Source organism: Nansenia antarctica (genome assembly GCF_963989245.1).
Source record: "Nansenia antarctica genome assembly, chromosome: 1".
NCBI lineage: Eukaryota > Metazoa > Chordata > Actinopteri > Argentiniformes > Microstomatidae > Nansenia > Nansenia antarctica.
The window spans coordinates 11,352,832-11,370,062 of NC_137674.1; the positions used below are offsets into that span (position 1 = coordinate 11,352,832).

The window sequence follows — 17,231 nt, forward strand, 5'->3', positions numbered from 1 at the left end:
CAGAGAGGAGAAAGAGAGAGGAAGAGAGAGGAAGAGAGAGAAAGTGAGAGAAAGATAGAGGAAGAGAGAGAGAAAGGGGGGTGGGGGTTAGGCTCCATCGCAAAAGCGATCTGAGAGATCATTACTGTCTTTCCAGGCCATTTCCCCTGGGCCGGGCTTTCTGCTGACACAGACTCTGACTGCCAGCAGATCACAGGACAGGGAGAAGAACCACAGGCATGCACACACACACATACACACACATACACACACACACATACACACACATGCAGGCACACATACACACAGACATATGCAGGCACACACATACACACAGACACACACATACACAGACACACACACACACACATGCAGGCACACACGAACGCACACACACACACACACACACAGACACACACACACACACACACACACACACACACACACACAAACACACACACACGCACACACAAACTGTAAACCTATATGTCCGCCAGACTAATTCCTCCACTACTTAGCACATAAAAGAAGAAATCCTCCACATTCCATTTCTGGGCCCTTTCAATACACTCAATAATTCCCCTAGAGTAATAGATAAAGGTACTCTAAGTAACTCAAAACAACTATACAGTAAATTCCCAAAAAGACAACAGCCTATAATGGACCAACACTAAAAACCTATTGAATCCTGGTCATTTAAAAGGGAGAGAGGGGAAGTCGATGGCTATCTGGTAGTGATATTGACTGTGGAGAATCCTGATTTACTGTCCCTCCTTATCTTACCAGACAAATACCGCCAGTCTCCTGCATCGTAAAATATGAATATCCTCTTGTAGTAAAATACAACTTGACTGTCTGTTCCTCCACACTGACTACGTTTACATGTACACAGGTACCCTGACCATCCGTCTATAATACACGTGTGAGCCTTGCCTAATATTATTTTAATAGACCAAATAAACAAATAAACTAGGGTTAGGGTTAGAAAACACCCTTATGTAAACCCTTCAATCAGAATAGTGATCGTTCGGAATGAAATGTTCGTATTACCCAATGGAAATGTATTGGTACTGGGCGCAGCTTATGCCACGTTCACATAGACTGCACGATGCGGTTGAAGTTCAACGGAAGTCCATTTGTTTCAATGTGATGCAGTGCGCACCGGATCAATTTGTCGCAGTCTATATGCATGTGGCATTCAAAAACAATTGGCAAACACATCATCAATGGGATATAGGCGCTTGCATAGTCTTATTTGGCACTTTCCATAAGCGTGCACAATTTCACAAAGGGGGCGAGCGTGTCATGCAACGGTTCTGCTTCCATTCCTCATGGGTAAATTCCAGGAGCAAATTCTTTACTCGATCTGCTGATCAGGTGGGATGGTGATTCGTCATTGTGTCTGTACTAATTGGCAGAACGAATTATAAACACCAGCAGTGCAAATAATGCGAAAAACATGTTGGCCGTTTGTCCCATGGGACACACAAAGAAAAGGTCACTGCAAGTCAGAAACAAGTATAATTTATTATATGGTAGAACATGTAATCAGTTACCTCCAAAAGGCAACTTGAAATTGTGATCAGCTCTTTCGTAATGTTAATGTTTCAGAATCAATTCATTCTGAATGGCCAAATATTAAATGGCCAAATATTGTGCATGAAAACATAGTCACTGATTTATGGTGTGAGCTGCTGTAACAAAGATCAATAAAGGATGGCCATCAATCTGCTCTGTCCACTAGTGGTTTAGAAGACACCCTAGAACAGTGGTTCTCAACCTTTTTTGGGCCAGCGCCCCCCCTGTCCATTATCCAGGCCTCTTACCGCCCCCCCATCAAAAAAAAGTATGCTTATTTTCTTCCCTAAATATTAATGTTGACTAATATTCTGTGTTATATAATTTAAAAAGCATGTCACTGAATGCCAAATAATAGATTGGATTTAACTGGGCAGTTGGAATATCATTATCATTAGTTTACCAGAGAGCAGAAAAGCCATGTGAATGTGAATAAAAATGCTGTTTCTGAGTGTTAAACAAACTCAGACAACATCAGAGAATACAAACAGACTGCTACGGAACAGCAGCAATTTCCCACATGTCCGATGCAGAACAAACAGTAGGCTGCAGAACTGTACATTACAACTAACATTGTTAGTTTTTTTTAAGTGTGCTGGTGTTGCATTTCTCCAAATTGCTGTTTTATGATGCTAATATTTATTCATTTTTGATTGGACTTTGGGGGGGGGGGGGTGGTGTCACAATATGGCGGCAAACGCTAGGGGGCTATTATTTTAATATTTTATTTAGTATTCTATGGTATTATTTTCATAAACTGACCACTTCGAATTTCTCATATCAAAACATATCAAAACATAACAAAGTTCCAAAGTTCAGAGCTCTGCGCTCTGGGAGCGCTCAGAGATGGGCGCTCTGACTGAAAACACGGTTTTGTCCGAGCGAACTGACCGTTCGTGCATTTACGAACGTACCCGTAATAACACTGATCACAGCTGATCAATACAAAATACGCTGCAGCTGATGCGTTCGTTTCCAGGACATCACAAGAGTAGCAACATATCACAAAAAAGCGATCGTATATTTTAGTTTGCCAACACATCGCAATGCTAACCTCAGAATGGCACTAGGGATAACATCCACAACAACACTTAACAGTAATACATTTATGTAATATACTGTGATGAACCTGCGAGGGGAAGGGACATTCGTAGCTGATTTCTCTAGGTTCGATTATTGGTAAGCGACAGAGAACTTTCAGGACTGGTTTATTACGATCGCTTTTTTGAGAGGTTGTTCCTGCTGTGATGTTCTGGTATGGTGGTACGGTATTAGCACTAATTTTAACTAAATTAAATAAGCTGTATTGAAAGGAAGCGAACGAAGCGAACGCAACAATTACAATGAGCCCACAAACTGAAACATAATGTCACTCAGGCATAGCCTACAAGGAAAACACTCATAGAAGTTGGGCATTGGTCAACATGATGTTACAGATGGGATGAACCGGGGTTCTTTCTATCGTAGCATAGTATTGCAATTTCTGCACTGTACATGAACTGTAAAGATTCTTCTACAGTGCAGCTTACCCAGACACATTGGAAACGATCAAAAGCTCTCTTTTGCTAGCTGAGTTTTTAGCTTCTCCATCTTCTTGATGACACTCTCACTTTTATTTTTTGGGGCGCTGCGCTACGTGTGTCTGCGTCACAGAGCCCGGCCAAGTTCAGAGCGCTCAGAGATGGGTGCTCTGACTGAAAACACGGTTTGTCCGAAGGAACTGACCGTTCGTGCATTTACGAATGTGCCCGCAATAACACAGCTGTTTTTCATGAGAAAAATACTTTATGCGTGAACGCCCCCCAAGAACACCTCAACGCCCCCCTTTAAAAAATATTTGCTCCAGCGCCCCCCAATGTTGTCTGGACGCCCCCTGTGGGGCGGTACCGCCCCCGTTGAGAAACGATGCCCTAGAATGTTTACATAAAAAACATTCCAATGATTGTTTTCAACCAAACCCTAATGGTCGTGCCCAAATATGAACAAGCTAAAGCTAAAGCTTCTAGATTCCCGTTTTCCCCTCAAATCTTCCATCCCTCTTTCTTTAGTCGTCCCTTATTATCTCCCTCCCCTTCTCTTAAAGAATAGGAATCAGTAGACCACTAAATTCTGGGAATAAATGCGCCAAATCCAACATTCTGTACCCCCATTCCGTATGCGACAGAATGTTGCTTTGAACGGTAATGTCTATTCTAGTCATTCTAGTTCTATGGCCCCCACACACAAAGCCTGAGATCTGCTGCCTGGGGAGGCACACTAGGCAGTGATGGATGCGGTCTCTGGCCCATTGAGCCAGTCCAGGCTGATATATATGTGTGTCGCCCTTCCCCTTCGTTTCGCAGTGACTTTGACTGGAGTAAACAGCTGACAGAGCCAAAAGACCCCAGCTCACACATTCTCCCTCTCCAGCTCTCTTTCTCTCTCACACTCAGTTCTTCACTCTGCCCCCCTCTCTTTCTTTCTCTCCCCCCGCCTCCCCCCCTCCTCTCTCTCTCTCTATTAGAGGTTGCTGTCTGTAGTAAAGAGCTCTATATTTCAGTCTTGCAGGAGTACAGGGGTGCAGGGCACTTCACAGTGGCTGTGTAAATCAGACCAGGCCAAGATACGCTGCACCAGGGGGTTGTGGTCGGAGTCACGGAGAGTCATACACATCCAGCTCATTCATCATTTAGGGCTATATTTTAACACTGTAAAAACCAGCCGTAGTGCAAATGGCTGGCGGTGGCACTAGGGGGGGTGTCTGAAATATTATTGCTTTTTTTTTAAGGCCAGAATGTTTCAGTGCACCTGAGTCACCGTCTATGGCTGACCCCTTGCCTAGAGCATAAAATACCAAATTACAACAATTGACTGAGTTAGTTGCATGGCAATAACACATTTTCTTTCTTTTTCCCCCTTTTTTTTCTACTCCTCCCACCTGAGCACAGGCGAGCTAGCGCTGTGGTAATTTCACCTGCTGCCAACGACACAAATTGCCAACATGTCAGTGTTTCCCCTTGTGTCAGTTTTGTTGAAAATAGAGCCCTTAATCTCTCTAACACGCCGTGTCCCCCCGCCCCCTCCCCCCCCCACACACACACCTACCTGTGAATTTGTTTACTCCGGCCTGCTCTGCCACGTTGGACAGGGCAATGATGCCCCTGGAGAGGTCGCTGGCAGCTTCATCCATCTCTATGAGAGCATGGGGCGCCACAGCTCCACTGGCGTAGTTAGCGATGTAGATGGCATAGCGGCCTGTTCCCTGAGGAAAGAGAGGACGTGGACAGTCTGAGTTACAGTTGAATACTCTGATGTCCACTCCCCTGAGAGACGAGAGGGTATCAGTATAAACATCACCCCCCCCCCCACCCCTTTCTCTTATTTCTACCTTTCAACCACCCCTTTCTCTGCCCCTCTCTCTCTCTCTGATCACACCTCTCTCTCCGTTTTCCCCCTCTCCTCTTTTCCCCATCCACCCTGACTGCCCCCCGCCTCTCTCTCCTCTTTCCCCCATCCAGCCTTACTACCCCCCGCCTCTCTCTCCCTGTAGAGATTAATTTCACACTCCATTATCAGTGAGAGTCCCTGCAGACACAAACTCACATATGGAACCGCACTAATAGACTGCACAGCCAATTCCAATGAGCTTCCCCACCAGGCCTCACACACTCCAATCAATACACACACACACACACACACACACACACACACACATGGTATAAACATTGCCACACCACAACAGGGCTGGAACGCAAAAATGAAGGTGGATGTAAATGTCACAACTCAGTCTCCCGGCTCAGCCATGTCAAATGAGGGAGGTGGAACACACGCAATCTAGTGCCTGAAAGCAATTGGAAGTTACTTACTGGTGTTAAAAGTCAGTGAGTTTCAAATATTGCTTGTATGTGTTTGTGTATGTGTGTGTGTGTGTGTGTGTGTGTATGTGTGTGTGTGTGTGTGTGTGAGTGTACTTGGTTACGGTGCTCTGTGCATGCATGTCTCTTAGGGCTTTCACACCACCACTGTTTATCCCGTCCCTTCATCAACCAGCGTTGATGACGCGGATGGTTCTGGTTACACTGGTGTGAATGCGGGCTGACAGCACCACGGTTCGGAGGTTTCAGAACGCAAACGGGAATAGGAACGGTTCCTTGGGGGTGTGAAAGCCCTATGTGTGAAACCTCTGGAGATGGCTGGAAGGCCCCTGACATAGTCAATCATTTCCAGATAACTCTTTTTTCTAACCAAGCTCATTTCTGTCTGTCGTTCAGCTAGAAGTGGATCCATCTGTCAGCTCACGTGAGACCTCTCAATATCTATCACCTCCGTCAGGTTGATAGAGACTAATGATTAGACTCTACTCTCAAGGAGACTGAGAGCGATGAAGATCACATTGAGTGAGTAATTGTACCTCTCTGTGACTGATAGGGCCCTATTTGTAGGTCAATAAGTACAAACACATTTGTTTACCGACTGAGTATAGAACATACTCAGAACATTGGCCTCTGTAACCAGGCAATGTTGATTGATGATGATGATGATGATGATGATGATGATGAGTAATATCTATTAACTAACACCCTCTTCATCAATGGCTGCCATTAAGTACTCATATGGATAGGGAATTAAGAAGGTCATCTAAAAGAGAGGGAGAAGACACTTTTTCTGCTGCAGAAAAAACGCATTACTCTTCCATCCATCTAAGGGAACAGCAAAGCAATAATTTTGGAGGCTATGGATCATACTAAAAAGCCTTATCGTTTTTTAAAGAGATGTGGTTTGGCAGCCTCTCAATGCCTAATAAGATGAGGGTACAGTAGATAATCTATTACGAATTTTACTGTACTCTCCCAACTGTTAATGGATATATCCCTCATCACTGACTAGGAAGTGGTTGGGCTACATAGCCCTCCAAACTGAGTTTTTTTCAGATGCACACTCCAAACCAAGGGTTAATCTTCTGCGAATCTCGAATAGTTTTGGTTAATAGGTCATGAAAACCGGCATCGAAATTGTTCGGAGCTGAAGCAGAGATCAATGCAATATTCTGTCCATCTATCCGTATCTTAGCAATTGCCAACCGTCCCTCCTTGTCCACCCAAGAGCCAATGAGATCAAATTTGAGTTTGCGCTTGCAGACTACCATCACACCCTTGGTTTTGGTAAGTGCAGAGGAAAAAGCAATAGGGTGAAAAAGCTTATTTGCAAAGCAGCCAGTCTCTTTAAGGAGTAGATGTGATTGTGATTCCTGAACCATAGCAAAGTCTAAGATTTTCTTGCGCAAGAATTCTAAAAAAGTGGTCCTTTATTGTGGGATATTGAGACCCCTGGCATTAATGGAAATTAGGTTGAGACTGGTCATTTGTTGGTTAGCGTAGAAATATAAATCATAGTCACCTCAACAAGCAGAGTATAGTGGCCTGGATCCCTAAGATAACATTCCCCAAACAAAAGAACCCTAACTCAAAGAAAAATACTAAGAAAATGAAAGAAAGGTGAGGAGAACCGCTGCTCCTTGACATTCCTGATAAGTCCACATTTGGACAATCAACTTAGATTCAGGAACTACCAACAACTATTCACTACTAAACATCGCATTCACACGATGAGTCAACAGAGCACATTCAATGGGTCTATCACAGCATTCATTTATGAGGAAAATAGTAAGGATATGAGGAAATTTGGATGAAAATAACAAAAGGAAAAAACTAAGAAGAAGTGGAAAAAAAACTAAACCAAAAAAACATCCATGGATGTGCATGCTATGTGCACCCATCCAAGCACTTGCGTAGTCCCCCTTAAATATGTTTTGCATATTTTAATGCTAACACTATATTACTAATAATAGTATTATGCATAGTCAGACAAAAAGTAATAATAGACCAGTGCAGAGTAATACGTAGTATTACTGTTACGTAGTAAAGAACTAGTAAAGGACTGACATACACGCGTGGTTCAGTTGCAAAACCCACTGAGCTTTATTAACCTCCACCCTCCAAAACCAAAGCAACACTTCCTGTGTCACGAAACATAACATAATGTAATGAATATAGCAGCCCCTACTGGCGATGTGTAATAAACTAAGCATAGCATGACCTATGTTATCAAACATAACATTCCCCCAGTGGGCTAGGGCCAGTGCCCATGGTGTAGAGAGACGGTAGTGGGGCTCCGGCTGCAGCTGCATGCCCGGAAAGGGGAACTGGAACTTTCCTCAGTCTCCTAGCGTGCCATCGCGAGTCATCGTCGAGCATGAATGTGGCAGGCCCCAAAAGGCGCCTGACCTGCCTGGGCTCAGACCAGACTGAGGCCAACTTGACCCAGTCAAGAGACCTGGATGGATGGTGCCCTTGTCCTCCGCGTTTTGTCTAGCCTCTTCTTTGTCTCCTGTTGTCGTGTGGCAATGGTTTCTCGGATCCGAGTTAGTGAGCTGGCCTTGAGAGACCTTCCAGCTGGTGCTCAGAGCCTATGCAATGGCAATTCTAACTCTCGGCCGAGCATTAGGACCGCTGGTGACGCTTGTGTGGTGGAGTGGGCTTGGTCAGTAATGTAGCACGGTCTGGTTAAGTGTCGCTTCGAACGAGCAGCCTTGGGCCAGGTGTGCATGAACACCATTCTTCAACGTAGCATTGACGAGTTCCACTCCACCGTTGGCCTTCGGGTTGTAGAATGCTGTTCTGATATGCTTGACACCCCGGCTGGTGAGAAAACCAGAAGACTCAGCAGACGTCAGCTGCGGCCCATTGTCTGGCGTCACAGCCTTTGGCACTCCCCAGCGTGCGAAAAGGTTATCTAGTATCCACATGATGGCGTGTGACATCACTGTCCCCACTAGTACCACCCCCGGCCACTTGGAGTGGAGATCATACATGACCACCAGAAAGCGCTGGTGATGAGGAACACCGCGGCCATGGATTTCCCCACAGATATCGAGTTGGACATGCTCCCAGGGGCGAGAAGGCCAGCGAATCGGTTGTAGAGGGGGAGGTGCTGGAGGTCCAGTCTTGCCACTGAGGAGCCATGCTGAGCAGCCCCGGACCAGACCTTCAATGTCCCGGTCGATGGCCGGCCACCACACTAGGTCGCGGCACAGTTGCTGGAGTTTCACAATTCCCAAGTGACCCTCATGCGCCATTGACAGGACGCGTGCACGCAGGGCACTTGGGATGATGGTGCAGATCCCCCTCGAGACACAGGTATCTGCCCAGCAGGACAGCTCGTCTTTCACCCTGGCAATCAGGAATGTGGGATGGCCAGCCATTTCTGATAGTATTGGGTAATTGTCTGACATCACCTTCAGTTCCTCGAGTGTGACTACCTGCTGCAGAGGTGTGTAGAGTGTCTGGATAAGAGCCGGTTCTTCATTGTCTGTCGGTTCTCCATTGCTTGATGGATCGGAAGGGGTTGGGGCTGCGATGGAACAGGAGAGGAGGTCCGCCACCACGTTGTCCCTCCCTGGTGTGAAGGTGAGGTCATAATGGTACTGGTGAAGACGTTCCGCCCAACGGTGAAGTCACAGTGGTCACTGAAGTCACAGAAGTCCCTATCCTGATGATATCAAGTACCGGAGAGTACTGTTGTGAGGGCCTGGTGATCCGTCCTGATGGTAAAATGGCGGCCATACAGATACATGTGCCATCTCTCGCATGCCCACACACAGGCCAGTGCCTCGCATTCGCCCACGGAATATCGCTGCTCTGTTGGTGTCAGGGCCTGGGATGCAAAGGAGATCGGCCTCTCAGTGCTGTCCTGTATCTGGGAGAGCACAGCCCCAATTGCCGCAGCGGAGGCATCGCAGGTGAGGAGGGTCGGGCTGGAGAGGCTGAAGTGGGCCAGAACCAGAGGCGAGGTTAGTTGTGCCTTTAGTGTACAGAAGGCCTCTGCCTGTATTGGTGACCAGTCCCAGTCCCCGGTGAAGGATAGCACTGCAGGGGGATCTTTGCCGAGTGAAGTAGTCGTTTGCACTCTAGGAAAGAGTATTGGCGGTCCTGCGTAGCATTGGAGAATTCCTGGTAGAAATTTTGTATTTTGTGATCCTGACAGAGGACAGCGAGGTGTCTCACGCGCCCTTTTTGTTCAAATCTTAGGAGACGTACCATAAAGGTCTTGGCAGAGCCCCGGGCTTTAGTGGAGCTAGCAACCTGTGAGCACGCTCCAAATCCAGGCCACTTCCCAAGAAGTCAGCATGGAGAATCTTCGGCAGTGTAGTCTTCAGGAAAGTTATGGCATCATTATCCTCAGAACGCTCAGGAAAACCATAGATGCGTAGATTCACCCGTCTGTCCCTGTCTTCGTATTCCACCAATTTTGCGTGCAGCCTCTCGACATCCGAAGCTGGAGCCAGCAGGCAGTTACGGTCAGGGTTCGAGTTATGTGGGAGCCAATGGGAGCTGAGCTCCCATAGAGATGGTCTGAGACTCTCTGAGCTCCCATGAAGGCAGTAAAATCAAAAATCTGTGGGGGTCGCTAATAATACATTACCACAACTATTATTTGATCAAAATGTCAATGTAATGAATATTATTTAATTTATATTATAAATATTGTAAAATAAACACGTTTTCCAAAAGAGCTACGCGCACCATTAATCTCCTGTGAATGACAGTAGGCCTTTGACTGCCTGCACTTCACCACCAAGACACCATGGGGCGCAGTAGAATATTGTGCAACAGCAAAAGGTTGATTAATCAGCTGTGCGGTAAACCGTTGGAACACACAGTGCACAGCTGATTAATCAATTAAACCAATAGAGTGAGACAGGATATGTTCATATACCAGTTGCCTTTCAGGAAGTAGTGAGATCGTGCACCTAGCCTATTATTGAGAAGCAAACATTCATTCATTAGCTATACAGGAGTATATACATACAGTAGCTACCATGCCGCCCAAAAAAAGGCAATTTTTTGACCCTCTCCCGTTCATCCAATCTTGGATAAAGAAAGAACATCGGACGTCAGCATCATGGGTTCCAGGACCGCGACCGCAGCCTACTGAAAACAGACCAAACAGGTCTATCTTGTCTCCGTAAAGGTAAGGTGGCTTTTACTTTTTACTAACCTAGTGTACATGTATTTTTCGCTCCTTCTGTATAGCAAAAATAACACAATTATTGGCCGAGATACATGTGTGACTATCGCTTTTATAGCTGTTGTTTCATGTGGGGCTGTTGATGTGGTGAAATGAGTAGCCTGCAGCTGTAGCGTCAGGATATGTTGGTATTTGAGGAGGAGGATGAGGATGAGGATGATGTTTCGGTACCGGTACCGTTTTTAAAGTATCGATTTGTCACCGGTATCGAATAAAACCCAAACTGTACCCAACCCTAACTATATGTTTACATGCCAACTAATTAGCTAATTCATTTCTGTCATTTAGAGCTGAGGGGAGCAACAGAGAGACGGACAACAGGACAGTAACAGAGAGACAACGGGAGAGGAGAGCAATAGAGACAGAACTGAATGCACTGAACTTTTTTTTAAATTCTTTGCATTATTAACACTGTTGTGTTATTGTGTTATTAAAGTGTTTAAGTGTTTTATGGTAAAGCATTATGAGTGGTGTGTGTGCAGGGTGCTCGTGAGTTGTATATTTTGGGGAGGGGGGAGGCTTGTGTATGGGGGCGGGGGGTCCTCACACAAAGGAGTAGCCTAGGGCCACTGACCACCTTAATCCGCTACTGCCTATAGCTAATTAAAACTTGTAAGTCCCATCGCTGTGTGGGCATGATTCGCGCGTGCATGAGAACATTTCGCACTGTTATTTTGGAGACCCCCACAGAGATCAGCTTATAACTCGAACCCTGGTTACGGTGCTGTGTCTCTGCGTCCTCCAGCACATCCAGCCATGCCTCAGCGCTGGTCCTCTGGGTAAGTATGTTGGCTAGCTTCTCCTCAACTACAGCCACAGCTCTCCGTGTTTCTGAGAGCTCTTTCAGAATATCCGTAAAATGTTTTCAGATGTTGGATGAGCTCTAAAATCGTGTTGTTAGATATAGGCTCTGTTGGATGCAGGATTCGTGGTGGTTGGAGAGGTCTGTTCGGTCCTCAAGCTAGCATCAGCCTTGGACCCTGATTGTTGCTGAATCTTTCGAAGGTTTCACATTTTTTTCTTGTAGGTCAAGTGAATTTTAGGTCTGGTAACTCGTGATAGAGGTAAAAATATCACTGATTGTGTTGTAGTTTTATATCAAATATACTGAGATTGAAGTCTCTCTATATTCAGTGTCGTGCATCCCAACCATTCTTGTTCGCAGCTTGGGTAGGGTTTCCTATTCACAAATACAATGGAGACTCAAGGTCGTGAGATGGGGCGGGGATTTTCCATTGGCCTTATGTAATCCAATGTGACTATAAAGGGGGAAGATGGGCATATGAGAGGGAGATCTCCATTTTGTATATCCTTGTTGTATAACCGATCATTATAATAAAAGGCCTTGTAAAGCCATTTGACTAGGCTCTCTGTGCTCATTCTAAATTACATCCACACTACCAATTAATCAATTAAATCTACTCAATAGCAATTGATTAAAGCAATATAAATGGGGGATGGTGCGGAGCCTCAAGTTCAAGCAGCCGTCTTCCTCGGCGTTGTCACATGCCTTGTTAAATATGAGTGCACTTCATTTTATGTCTGATGTTCTTGCCTGCTGTTGAATCAATAAATCGATCCTCTTAAAAACGTTGGATGTGTTTGTCAGTTATTCAGTAACAGCATACGCGATCTGTAGGCTGCGGGCCGGTGAGTGACGCAGTCCACTACTCCATGACCATCGCAGGCCTAGTGTGTACTGTGTAATGTGTTTGCAGACATCACTCACACAGAGAGGGGCGGGATAGACCTAGAGCATGAGTTAAATCACTAGTAAACAAACAAATAAGCACACACGCATGCACACGCAAACACACACACACACACACACACACACACACACATACACACACACAAGCCCCTCCCCCCAACACACACTCACACACGCACATACTATACAAACACACATATAGTATTCATACATGCCCAATGGAACAGCATTTCACCACACAGTATTCCTACATACAGCTTCAGATGAATAATCCCTGCCACTAAAGTTCAACACAGGTTGTGGCGTTTCTTGCAGAGGATTATACTGTATAACCCGATGTGAAAAGGATATGTATCGATGCACTTGCTAAAACACACATTTTGATGATAAAATATCAAAAAGGGTCTGTGCGGGCATGCATGTGTGTGAGAGGTACCTTTCTGTCCACACAGGCCACAGAACGGCCAGCCATACGGTTGGCAACATCCCTGTGCTCGTTAATCTCATCGTTAAGCAGATCCTCGAAGCGTCCGTTTCGGAACTTAAACAGCTTGTCTGAATATGTGGCCCGACCTTGAAGTAAGAAAGAGAATAGAGGAGAGGAGAAGAGAGGAGGGCAATATATTAAAATGATAATGGAGATACTTTGTAGATGTCTATACAACAGTGTTGGAGGCAATAAAAGCTGAAAATGATATTGTAGTTTTGGCAGTCAAACTTACAGATGATTAATTGTGGCACAAAACGTATCTGTTAACTAATGAAGTCTCAGATTTGGTACGTTTATCTCTGGATATTGATCCACTCTCCCATATGTGTATGTATTCCATAGAGGTTGTGATCCTGTGTGTGTGTGTGTCTGTGTGTGTGTGTGTGTGTGTGTGTGTGTGTGTGTGTACATGTGTGGGTGTGTGTTAGTACCTGAGAATGCATTGTTGGTGTTGAGGACATAGATCTCCTCTCGACCATCTCCGTCAATGTCACAGGCCGTCACCCCGATAGCGTTGCCCTGACGATCTCTTAGAGCATAGAATGGAGAACTGCGGTCGTCAACGGCAATGTTGATTAACCTTTTTTTCTGTTTGTCGTATTTCAGCACCAGGTTAGGCCCATTGTATCTATGAGACAGGAACAACAGTATATAAGTAGATATGCACCGATCCGATACTGAACAACAGTACTGGGCCGATATCGGTCTAAAATGTTGGAGACTGTTGTACAAACTTGCAGCCTAAACAGCTGAATGTCTTCCTTGTACTTAATTGATCACTTGATATCACTGATTGCTCAAGAAGACGAAGACCAGCAGATACCTCAAGCAGTTGAGTTTGAGATTCAAAATCAATGACCAATGCACTCTAAAAAGGGACTGAACAGAAATCAGGGGGGGAATTGTAGTAGCTGGTATCAAACCGTAACCCATCTTCTCCCAAAGTGGGCACATTAACCGCAGTGTGAGAAGAGGTCATTCACAGTATCGCTGCCATAATTGTCTTATCAAACATAGTGCTGAACTCATTTCCAAAAAGGACATTACAGTATATACAGTATAATAAATGATAGAATTTAAACAAAGGTTAAAGTAGTTACATAGTCAAAGTTACATAAAAGCTCCCTTTCATAAGTGGGCTGCTTATAATAGTATTGTGTAACTCAGGGCTGGAGTCAATAGTCTCTCTCTCCCCAGGGATTGTTGTTACTGGTCCCAGAGACCCGCTGAGACGGGGCAGAGTGGAGGTGGGAGGAGACCCAAACACTCCAAACAACAACCTGCCAGTCACCCTGCTGCTCACACCTGCGTTTGCTTCCCAGCATGGCCAGGCTGTATGTGCTGACTCCAGAGAGCAGAGTAATGGTACATCTGGCCCACTGTGATCACTTGAGCTGGGAGAGAGGTAATGTGTATATCCAGCGCATGGCAGTCTATCTTAGGTGCATGGATTTCCATTTGCTTCCCTTGAGGCAAGGCAAGGCAAGGCAGATTTATTTGTATAGCACATATTCATAGAACTGAATGCAAATTCTTAGTGCTTTACAGAACGATAAATGCATAAATAGACATAAAAAGTGGAATAAAATAACAATTAAAAAGTTCAGATTTTAAATCCAAAATATAAAAACAAATCTAGTCTATTAGAAACCGAGCCTTGACTTTTTTTTAAATACAGTAAATTACAAGTTGAACGAAAGAAGTGCAATATAATAACAATTGTGACAGGGTCTGGTGTTTTAGTCCCCAAGTAGGGCACGGTCATTTTTCAGTTTTTGCAAGGGCAGATTGTAAGCTTTCAAATGATGTGTAATACAAACAAATATTTGAATGTTGATACATTTATCAACATTAAAGGGCTCTAATGTTGATACCCCCAAATCAACAAACAGAGAAATTCAGCCTTAAGGTTTTCACAAATACTTTTCACAGGCAGGTAATGGGTTGGAACAATAGCTGGTTAACTCCACCCCCAACCACTCCCCCAGGACAACCACTCCCCCATTACACTACCTGTCATTATCTACCTGTCATCTGTCAGTGGGGTTGTCCTTGGGTGTATCATGCCGTATTTAAATACAATACAAACATCGGAATGCAATACACACATCGGAATGGAATACACGTGTAACACCAAATACAATGCAAAAATACGGAATGTTTGTGCCAAAATAAAAGCAATGTGTATTACATTTGAGCGCAGCGTATTCCATTCTAGCATGTGTATTGTATTTGGTCACGAGTGTATTCCATTCTGCATGTGTATTACATTTGAGCGCAGCGTATTCCATTCGGTCATGAGTGTATTCCATTCTAGTGTCGGTGTACTCATTTGCATTGCTTTTCGATATCCCATGTAAATCCGATGTAATTTGCATTGTATTCCATTCCGATGTAGGTATTATGGCACTTGCAAATTAGTATCCGCCCATATGCAAATTAGTATCCGCCCATAGGTTCTGCCCTTTCCGGCCATAGGATTCGCGATGCCAACGATGACGACAGTTTCTGTAATAGCTTATTAATAAAGATTCGAAAAATTATGCTGACCATCGTATTATCTTAGTTTAATGTCATTTCAATGAATCATATAACTTTTATTTACAACAAGCACAACACAAAAATCGCTATTATGCACCGTCTTTGTCCGCGAATAACACCGGCTGTGGAGGTGGTACAAACTTTGCTAACCAGTTGACAGCAGGGGCAGAGAATATTTCTACCCCGGAATTCCATTCAAATGCCCGCGTCAGTCAGCCTTTTCCGTAGAAATACATCGCTCCGTTATATATCTAACGTTACATGTTTTAAGGCTGATCTGTGCATGATAGTGCTGCATTATGTTGATCTATTTATATCGATCTATAAACGCGGAGATTGGAGCCCCAGACAGCGCTGCACTCGTATCTATCAGCCTGTCTGTATAATGATGTCGTTGAATGCCGATGCTGTGGTACTGTGCTGAATGAACCATTCTTATCAGTAACACTGTCCTAACCCTAACCCATTCTCATCAGTAACACTGTCCTAACCCTAACTCATTCTCATCAGTAACACTGTCCTAACCCTAACCCATTCTCATCAGTAGCACTGTCCTAACCCTAACCCATTCTCATCAGTAACACTGTCCTAACCCTAACCCATTCTCATCAGTAACACTGTCCTAACCCTAACCCATTCTCATCAGTAGCACTGTCCTAACCCTAACCCATTCTCATCAGTAACACTGTCCTAACCCTAACCCATTCTCATCAGTAACACTGTCCTAACCCTAACCCATTCTCATCAGTAACACTGTCCTAACCCTAACCCATTCTCATCAGTAACACTGTCCTAACCCTAACTCATTCTTATCAGTAGCATCCTTACCTTCAGTCGTCTTCTAGCTGTCTTATTTTCCCCTATCTTAAGCTCAGCCCACGACAGAGAATGTCCCACCTTTCCTCCTCATTTAGGTTATTGGAGATATCACTTTCTTGTCTAAGAAACTCTATAATTGTGTGTGAGGTCCAACAAAGGAAGACAAGCACTGTTACTGCTTTTAAACTCTCTCACTAATTACTGTGAAAAAGAATGGCAAGCCAGTCAGAGCATGTGACATGTGTTTTCTTGAAGCAGGAATGACTTCAAGACATTGTTTAACAGGAGAGAGGTTTTTCTAAGAAACGAACCTGGTATTACTGCAGGAATTGTCATTTGAATCAGACATAGATTAAGCATTGTTCAACATCATTATTGTAATGAATAACTCTCTATAGTATAGAAGACATCATTAGGACGGAGTTCATCTCAGGTTCTCTTGCTGAACCCACTGAGCCTCGGTTGAAAACGGTGCAGAGTAAACACATTCAAGCACTTCAGCAAGTTACACTCCTGTCCCAGACACACACACATTTCCCCGGTATAGACTGTATGGTTGCGGTTGGACAGTGAATCACATGACATCCAGGCATCACTGTGCCTTCTGTGAACGTGACAAAGCCTCTCCAGCTCACCCAGGGACCTGTCAATCACTTACCCAGCCACAAACACCTCCAGGTCCCCCTCTCCATCAACGTCAGTCACAGCAACACCGTAGTTGAGCTGGGTGGGGTTGTTCTCGTAGTCTGGAGGCAGCATAGTCTGGGTGACCGCTGAGAACATGGGTTCAGACCTCTGGGCCACGGAGAGGACAGGCAGGAGCACACACACCCACAGAGACATCCTTACCTTGTGGACACACACACACACACACACACACACACACACACACATTTTGAGAGTGGCAGACATAAAATGGTAATCAAAGTCAATCCGCAGAGTTAGATCTCAACATCACAGACAGCCAGACAAATCACACCAAAGAAAATCCATACAGGGACCAGAGTATTAGAGAGGAGCTAGCACAGGAACAACCATTACAGACCA

The 17,231-nt window shown here is 44.8% G+C and overlaps 1 protein-coding gene across 1 annotated transcript in view; it reads right to left on the minus strand.

Annotated features, from left to right (window-relative positions):
* The window catches only part of LOC308163904 (cartilage acidic protein 1-like), a gene marked incomplete at both ends in the record, with an annotated part of 34,138 nt that extends 17,111 nt beyond the window's left edge, over positions 1 to 17,027 (minus strand). The window contains 4 exons of the mRNA XM_080538079.1: positions 4,642 to 4,798; positions 12,771 to 12,907; positions 13,256 to 13,452; positions 16,843 to 17,027. Of these exons, the coding sequence (XP_080394205.1) occupies positions 4,642 to 4,798; positions 12,771 to 12,907; positions 13,256 to 13,452; positions 16,843 to 17,027 (676 nt within the window). The remainder of the gene's footprint in view (positions 1 to 4,641; positions 4,799 to 12,770; positions 12,908 to 13,255; positions 13,453 to 16,842) is intronic.
* Between the last annotated feature and the right edge of the window lie 204 nt (positions 17,028 to 17,231).